Source organism: Cyprinus carpio, chromosome B8, assembly GCF_018340385.1.
Source record: "Cyprinus carpio isolate SPL01 chromosome B8, ASM1834038v1, whole genome shotgun sequence".
NCBI classification, from domain to species: domain Eukaryota; kingdom Metazoa; phylum Chordata; class Actinopteri; order Cypriniformes; family Cyprinidae; genus Cyprinus; species Cyprinus carpio.
The window spans coordinates 19,321,541-19,330,662 of NC_056604.1; the positions used below are offsets into that span (position 1 = coordinate 19,321,541).

Consider the following 9,122-nt stretch of genomic DNA (forward strand, 5'->3'; position numbering starts at 1 on the left):
TTAGAAATCCCAAACCACACGACTCCACAAGGCAAGGGCAACACAACGGAAAACGCAAGGTATGGGAAATTAGTCAAGTGCTCGCTACGCCACTGGCACGCGCTACTTTTATTGTGATACAATCATGTTAATTTTTAACAATTTACCTGCTGGGTGATGGACGCAGCTATAAACCTGTAGTGAGTTCTTCCTATTCTCCAGCAGAGGGGGTTGTGGTAGCAATATTCATCCCATCACAATAACATGGTGTTACTGACAGTTATCTGAAAATAAGATTTTCACATCTATGTACAGGCAAGAGAGAAGAGCAGTGTTAGATTCACACTTAACCTGCAGGGGACTTGATAATATTAATATTAATATATCTTGGGAATTTTCTGTTCACTAAAAGAGGTTCAAAAACAACTTCAGCTTACAGTTTGGCAACACATTTATATCATTAAACAACAATGTTGATTCTGATCAACAAAAAAAAAACTTTTATTTTGACTTAAGTTGATCTAAAGCTACTGATCAATTTTGATTGTCATCTGTTAGAACAGCAACCGTGACCTGTGACTCAAGTCTATTAATAATAAACATTACTACAACTACATTCATATTTAATACAAATTATATTTTATCACAACTAATTATGCTTGTAATGCTAATTTTTTGGGGTTAATAACTTTTAGGATAATTAATATCGGGGAAACAATGGTTCTAAGAGGCAAACTAATTTCACCTGGGATTAAAAAATCACGCCAAAATTATTAAACCACATAAAAACAAAGCAATTCCATTCCATGAAGTGTAATAAATATAACAAACTACTATCATCCCAATGCACGAACTTCCGCTGCACTATTGGAGGTAAGAGTTGTTTGGTATTGCGTAACAGGGTTTCCACCGCTGTGATTGGCTATAAACGCTTCATTACAGTTGCATTAGCGATCCTGGTGTGGCTGTAGACCGCGACTGAAACTGAAGAGCTAGCGGTTCATGAGCAATGGCCAGACTGCCTTTACATACAGCTGGGTGACTCCCCGCGGTGTCCCGGAGTTGCTATGAAGGTACAGAAATTTCTCATCATACTCGTTTAGTTTTGAACTTGTTTCTTTATTGGCTGTGTGTATCATGCTAGCATTAATAATATGCTGCCCTTGCTATCAGCTCGAGAAGTAACTGATTTCCAGTTTAGCATTTCATGCATATTTGCGTTGTGTGATTTTGTGCATTGATGACGTGTCTTAAATATGTGTATTAATCAGCACCTAGCAGTTAATATAATTTATGTGTTGAATATCAGTATTCAAGTGTTATATACAGTGATCATTAATGTGGCTGTTTGTTTTTAACTCTTCTGCTCTCATGTTTTCATTTGTTGGGAGGTGAGACCCAGCAACAGGACCGATCCTTCACTGTGCCACACAATGACAACTGGGAGTTGATTATCATGTTGGCTCCCTATGAAAATAAAAACACCATGGTTACTCTGTTGAGTGTCACTAAGAGCTCCGGCTGCAGTCATAAGTCATTTAAAGCACACTAATCTCTTGTTATGGCTTAGCCCTATTCCCATCCGTCTCTAATGGGATTGATCCCAGTCAGTGGGAACTATTCCAGGGCAGGACATTCTGAACGACCCAGAAAATGTGGGATAATTAAGGCACAGCAGCTCAGTCTTACTATTGTTATCTTGCACATACACTCACAATTGGAATTTTTATACGTTGGAGTCTTAATTAGACGTGTAACAATATATTGCGTCACAATACAAAAATGAAATAATATGTGTTATGTATCTTTGACATAAATTTAGTTTAGACCGATTTAATTTAGGCCTTTATTCTTATGTAAAAAAGGATTAATGCACATACAAAGAGCTCATTAAATATGATAAACCTAGAAGCTCACACATTTGAGTTCCCTTGTTTATTAAAGTTGGCATGAAACAGAAGTTCTAATCACCCTTTCTTTCTCCTATTTATGAGAAATTATTTTGAGTAAAGATTCTGAGGGCACATGAATTAAAAAATGTGCACGTATAATTTAGAATAATAAACACTGCAGTCATCTTTTAAAAAGAAAAATAGTCAATTTTGAATTCACACTGACTTTAATTATTATTAATATTATTAATAAATTAAATATAAAATGCATTAATAAATGACAAAAAATAAAGCTCAAAAATCAGTGCATGTAGTGAGGGACAGAGTGTTAACATGTCTAACATAATTCTGCATTTTTAGCTATGCAGAATCATGGAAATTTCTATTCTGGTTAACAAACAGTACCTTTTGTTACCTGGTTAAGTAATAATTTCTGGAAAAGTATCACTTTAACTCTGTTTTGGCTTTGTTTAAAATGTCATGAGAGTATTGTATCGCAAGGTCAGTATTGTGTATTGAATCGTGGCTCCTACTCTTAATACAAGCTCAGAGGTTTGAAAAAGACTTTAGAAGATCATTGTCTTTGTATGTTTTTAAAGTCTTTTGTTTTCTGTGCAGGCGGGGGCCTCGTCCATGTGGGCATCATGCTGTGGTCTGCTGAATGAGGTGATGGGTACCGGAGCCGTGAGAGGGCAGCAGCCAGGTTTTGGGGCAGGTGCGGGCCCGTTTCGTTTCGCTCCCACTGCAGGATACTCCACATACACGCCCACCAACTCCACCAGCACCAGTCTGGTGTGTCAGGCCTGTGGACAAGCCTTCTCTGTCTTTAGGAGGAGGGTAGGTAGACCTGCACACCTGCCACTGCCATTCAATCCCATTGTTTTGCATATTAAACCTAAAAACATTTCTTAGTTTAAAGATGGCATAAAACACTTGGACAAACACAATTTTCTTTGTCATGTTGACATGTCCTACTGAATCAGGAAGTTGGGACCATGTTGACAGGCTTGTACTTGTTTTAAACAAATTGGATCATAGCCTGACTAAAATGGTTAGTGAGTGGTATTCAATCTGTACAGTATATCATTTGATTTGACAAACATTTTATACTATCCTGCATGCAAGATGAGTCCTCAATATTTTTGGCCTGCTTTCCAAAGAAGAGAAACACTACATTTTTTAAATATACTAAAAGTTTGTTTGGCCAATTTTAGGAATATGGTAACACATATTAGATGACCTCAAATAACTTAAGTAATCAAGTAACTTGCATGGACTAAAATGCACAAATCTTTTTATTTTTGCAATTAAATGAAAATGTATCTTAGAAAAAATAAGTAGGACTTAAGTACATCTTTGAAATATGGTTTAAATGTACTGCTGACTATATCAAGCATTTATGGTTAAACTAAAATTTGATGTAATTTCAATTGTCTGTCATGTATTTAAATGTATTTGTAATTACACATTTGTAATAATGAAGTTGCATTTTACTACATTTTAAATATTTACTTTAAATGTAATATTGAGTAACAAACTACAGTTAAATGACAATTACTTTACACTTATAACCCTACATTTTGTCTTTTTGATTCAGCACAGACTCTCTCTTTTTCTCCACTGTAGCACATCTGTTGTGACTGTAAGAAGAGTTTTTGTTTGCTGTGCTCGGTACTTCAGGAAAACCTGCGCAGATGCACGACTTGTCAGCTGCTGAAGGGCACTGCATTCCAGCGTCCACAGCTCATGCGTCTGCGTGTTAAAGACTTGCGGCAGTACCTCACGCTACGCAACATTAACACTGATACCTGCAGGTACTTTTGTACAGACGTTAGGAAGTGAGCATTATTAATAATAGGGTATATTATGACAATAATGTTAGTGTTTTTGAGATGTTTGAATGCTTTCTTAGAGAGAAGGAGGACCTTGTGGACTTGGTGCTTTGCCATCAAGGGACAGAAAGTGAGGATGATCCAGACACACCCTCTCTGCACTCACGCCCTCTGTATAGCCCACCACCTTCAATTGAAGAGCCCGCTTCCCCTCTCTCAGCACTCTCTCCAACTCAAGGAGAACCAATCAGTAGGAGCAACAGCTCGGAGTCCACCAATCAGGTGTGTCCTGTATACATTTGGAATAAATAGTTATTTGTCTTATTTTAAAAACTTCAAGCATTTCGATATGCATTCTTACAGTAAAAGGAGTACTTGTACAGCAAAAGTTATATAGTAATAGTAACTTATGTATAACTGCACCTGTTTCTGAATATTTGTTGAATTAAGCGCTGTCAGAGTTTCCAGTGTTGGCAGCTCCATTAAATTAAATATTTAATATACATTCTAGCTTGACTGCAGTTTTAAAAACAGTGAAATTAAACTAAAAGCCAAAATTAAATATGTCTAACTTGGTGATAATTGAAAAAAGAAAATCAGAGAGAAACATCAGACCTAATAAAATAAAAAATATTTAATGAAGACGCATACCTCTGTGCACGGTTTATAATTTTTAGAATCATGATAAAAATGTCCTCTTTCATCATGAATCTAATATTAGATTTTCTCCAGCAGTTCTCCTCACAAAATGAAATGAATTTCAAACAGATCTGATAACAGAAACACAGTCACAGTGTGAGCAGGGCGGGTAGACAACATAATCAGAAATCAGATATTCTGTATGGTGATTATTGATCAAATATTTTTCACATAACACCCAGCCCTAGTTCGGAACAACACATTTACATACATTCCAGAATACAATTTTTTTATATATATGCACTTGACTCAAGCTTCTTATGTGTGTCAAGTGAACTAAAAGTAATATGCTTGTTTTTCCTTAAATTACTTCATTTGTATTCCATTTTATTAATTTAATAACTAAAACATTATACAATTGAATGAAAAGTGTGAAATAATGTTATTGTTCCCTAAGATGATAACTGTACAGCACTAAATTGAACATGCAATATGACAAAACCATGTGACCATAATAGCATAGTGCTGTTTGAAAAATAATACTCACTCTATGTTCCCAACTTCCTACTAAGTAGGAAGCATATACTCAGATACAAGAGCAGTATAATAAAGTAGTATTTCATGTCAAACATGGTCTCTTCTTCAGCTGATCCAGAGAGCAGAAGTGTAACATCAGTTAGTTCTCAAAAGATGTGTGGAAGAACTGGTTTGCACACTTTTGGCTTTGGAAGTGCACTTTAATCCATTTCTAGCTCTATTAACAAAAACAAAAACTGAAATGATGCCAAACTTAAAAGATACTTCTTACTTGTTTACTTGAGGCAGGAATCCTTGCTAAAGCTGCAAGGGGCTTAGCATGGGTGGCTAATTATACTTTCTCTGTGTAAACATTCCTTGCTGATAGGATATTGAGGATTCCACTTCAGTCTCACTCCTTAACCTTGACCAGACAGAACACACGCCTGAGGTGAGTTAAGTCACTTAGTGAAAACTGACAGGATTGACATGGTCATTTCCGGTAATTATTGAATATAATAATTTTTTTTAATTGCATTGACAGTATGACTATAATGTGGTTTTACCATCAGGTTAGTCCTCAGACGCGGCGGCGAGCTAGAGCTTCTCTGTCAGACCTGTCGTCTCCTGATGACGTGGAGCAGCTGAGCGTACGGCAGCTAAAGGAGATCCTGGCGAGGAACTTTGTGAGCTTCTCCGGCTGCTGTGAGAAGTGGGAGCTGGTGGAGCGCGTCAGGAGGCTTTACCGAGAGAACGAGGACAATCGCAAATCTAGTGAGTTCTAAACGCAGAGCTGCACTAACACTGCTCCATACTGTATATACAGCAACACAGTCTAAGATTCACTTCTTGAGATAACTGCCAACTGTATGTAAATTGAAGAAAAAAATTAAAAATTTAAAAAAAAAAAAGTTCCTAAAATGTATTTTTTCTTTTTTTGTCTGTCAGTGGAAAATGTAAGCAACCCCATCACTGCAGGTAGGAAATTACCTCACAGTCTGATTTAAAGTTCATACAAAGAGTGAAAATCGCCTTTTTAGGTCTAGGAGTTGATTTTATTAATAATCAGCTTAGGTTTTCACAGTAAATTAAATAGATTGTTTAATTATTGAACTCATAGCTGAGTCTAATAGCTGTGCTTTGCTCCTCCTACTTAAGTGGTAGCTTATCCCCCTCCAATCTGCAATGGCGGAATCGGAGGTAAGGCTTGCGATTGGTGGAAATGTTTCCTGGTCACACCCACCAGTGCACTGAAGTTTGTGATGTCATTGCTCTTCAAACCCCTTCCCTGCATGGCCACTGCCGGATAGCATGTACTCTCAAAAAATAATGGAAAGAAAAAAAGTAGTGCCATTGTTCATTCTGCAATAAATGATTAATAATGCATTTTACTGTTAGGGTTAAGGGTCATAAAAATCTTCTGTGTTTACCCCCATTATCCCATTCCGTCTGTGCCCTTCATTAAGTATTATTATGTTATATAACTAGGGTTCAAATAAACTGCATAATGCAAGAGTTGTGATGTAGTGATGCACCAAAATTATTATTTTTTTTTTTTTTTACCGAAACTCTGATACTGAAAGTAAAATTTTGGTAATAAAATTTAGGCAATTTAGTCAATGAACTCTGTATGCTATTCAGAATGTCATGTTCACAGGTAATAAACTAGATGTTAAAGTCTGTCGCCAGGGAGTTGCATATTTTACATGCATGCTACTCGGTCACGGTAAAGTGTGCCCACTTTGCTGACATTTTTTCTTATACACATTTTGTCTATGAAACAGATGCTAACACAGTCAAAACACTTAATCAGAGAAGTGCTAACTGTTTCAAATAATGATTTTTGTCCACCAAAACTACTACTGACGAAAATTAGTTTTTCTTTTTGCCATTTCAGCCAAATATTTTTGTTGCCATAATTTGGGTGCATCACTAGTTGGAGGTATTCATTTTAAATGGTGGCCATCTTTGGTTGTGTTTGGTTCATCATAAAGGAAATTAACCCAATGATTAAAGTCCAAAGTATACTCCGTTTTTTTTTTGGCGCAGTTAAATGCTCAGCCTTTCATAGTACTCCATTTGACAGCATGCGTGAACGCAAATGCTCTTTCTTTTGCTTTTTCTCTCTAAAAGTTGAGTGATAAATATGACTTTATACATGTTATAAGTTTTTTTTTTATTATTAATTTTTTAATCCGCTAACACAAGCAGACATTCGTCAACAGGGGCGTCTATTGTTTTTGCCGTCTTGAGTAGTTTGTTGTTCTTTTTGTTCTGTGTCCTCTGTTTCTTTTCTGATTGTAAAAACAAAAAATATTTAGCGTAAAAAAGGAAAATCAAAGCGTAAAACGTATGTGTAAAAACCAAAGTATACTTTGGGCTTTATTCAAGATCCTGTTCTTACAGAGAGATTGGCACCTGTAGTATTGAAATATATATTTTTTTTCTCATTGCAGATGGTTGCAAAACCCAGTTATCAAATGACGACAACCTGTGTCGCATCTGTATGGACGCGATAATAGACTGCGTGCTGCTGGAGTGCGGTCACATGGTCACCTGCACTAAATGCGGGAAGCGCATGAGCGAATGCCCTATCTGCAGACAATACGTTATCAGGGCTGTGCATGTTTTCAAGTCTTAATACTGCTGGGAGAACATCCCGCTCCACCTGTGGACCATTTTGCATTAGAGACTCAGTGAGGATGTGCACAGCAAGTGCCTCGTCTTTACATTGGATCAGTGCGGAAGATAAAATTCTCTGCTTAATCTTTCATGAAGTTTAAGGAAGCCTTCAGACAGTGGTCCGCAATGGCTTTGTCAATAAACACTTCAATAAAAACATTCCGCAAGCTCTTCAAAGAGGCTCTGTAATAATATGCAATTGTTCAGCAGCAACACCTCACAGCCTTGACTTGATGTCCTACAGCTTTGAACACATTCTGCTCACCTGTCGCATGCGAGCACAGTGAGAAACTCAAAAGAATGAGAATTACTTGTGTGTTCTTCAACTCAGGATGGAAGGATCTGAATGTTCCTGTTGTTCTTTTATGTCCATTTTTATTGCAACATCTGTGAATGGGCTTTTGTTTCCCATTTGGATTGTGTATCCTCTTAAGATTTTTGAACAAAGTTTCTACAGGTTACATTGTACCTCCTTATAACCTGACACTGGAACCATTTTTTTTTTTTAATCATATGACTTCCTTTCTTTGTCAAATGTCTTGATAACATTTGCTAGTTTCTCAGTCACCACTGTTCTTTTGAGTCATGCGACTTTTGGGTATGTGACTGGAAAACCAGCCTAGAAACCTGTTGTTAAATCAGTGTAAGTGGTGATAAATGAGAAGGGATAGAACTGTTTTGTATGCAAAGCAGGACCATAAATGGGCACAGTGTAACTGTGAGTCAATATAATTCAAAAATGTGCATTTTATGTATGTGCAAAGTAACAATAACTTAATCAAAATGTACAGTGTAAAACCAGAGGGATGATTTAGGTGCCAAAAGATGCATTTCTCTGTCCTTAGTGCACTACTACAATTGCTTTTCTGTTATTGTTAGTACTTGAATTGATGTGTTAAGTCAGAAAACCTTAAAAAAAAAATTAAATGAAAATAAGGATTACACTTGAGAGAAAGATGCCCATACAAATGATCTACCCATATTTTGTAGCCATTACCCACTTGTGTGATAAACCTTATTAAACATTGCATCATGGCACATTGCATAGCGCTGACAAGCATCAGCTGCACAAATGAATGCTTCAGACACCACAGCAACACCAGCCTCTCTTTTTGTGTGGCATTTTAGATTATAAGGGATTCATGTAATGTTATGCTATATATTCAGATTCATTATATCCTTGTTTAACCTGACATATCTTATTCCTACGTATATGCCTATTCAGATATGTTTATTTTTCTTAACAAAAAATAACTTGATATTTGCTTTGTTTGGTCAGTTGCTCTGTTACTTTAATATAGAATTAACAAACAAGACAAAGCAGAATGTATGTTCTTAGTTACCCTTGTGATACTTAAAAGTGCTAAGAAAGATTTGTACTTCATTGTGATTCTTAAATTTCAAATTTGTGTACTGTTTCATTAAGTCAGTATGAAACCAGTTTTCTTTTTGAACATTTCAACTTGGATTACCAATAGCTCTTAACATTGAAAAATGTTCCCTGCTTTAAGCAACATTTTAAATTTCATATTTAATCTAATACAAGTACATTTGTATATAATGATGTACTTTTTTTGGAAAA

At 36.2% G+C, this 9,122-nt stretch overlaps 1 protein-coding gene across 3 annotated transcripts; it reads left to right on the forward strand.

The window, feature by feature from the left end:
• The first annotated feature begins 895 nt into the window (after positions 1-895).
• On the forward strand, positions 896-8,919 carry LOC109052895 (E3 ubiquitin-protein ligase RNF34-like). 3 transcript variants are annotated; one of them, XM_042730014.1, is made up of 9 exons: positions 896-1,052; positions 2,490-2,708; positions 3,498-3,685; positions 3,784-3,985; positions 5,247-5,309; positions 5,431-5,632; positions 5,807-5,836; positions 6,017-6,058; positions 7,315-8,919. In XM_042730014.1, the coding sequence occupies exons 1-9, from the start codon at positions 1,047-1,049 to the stop codon at positions 7,497-7,499; spliced, it is 1,137 nt and encodes a 378-aa protein (XP_042585948.1). In that variant the 5' UTR covers positions 896-1,046; the 3' UTR covers positions 7,500-8,919. The 3 variants fall into 3 exon arrangements, with proteins under 3 accessions (XP_042585948.1, XP_042585949.1, XP_042585950.1); XM_042730015.1 differs by lacking the exon at positions 6,017-6,058; XM_042730016.1 differs by lacking the exons at positions 5,807-5,836; positions 6,017-6,058.
• Positions 8,920-9,122: the final 203 nt, after the last annotated feature.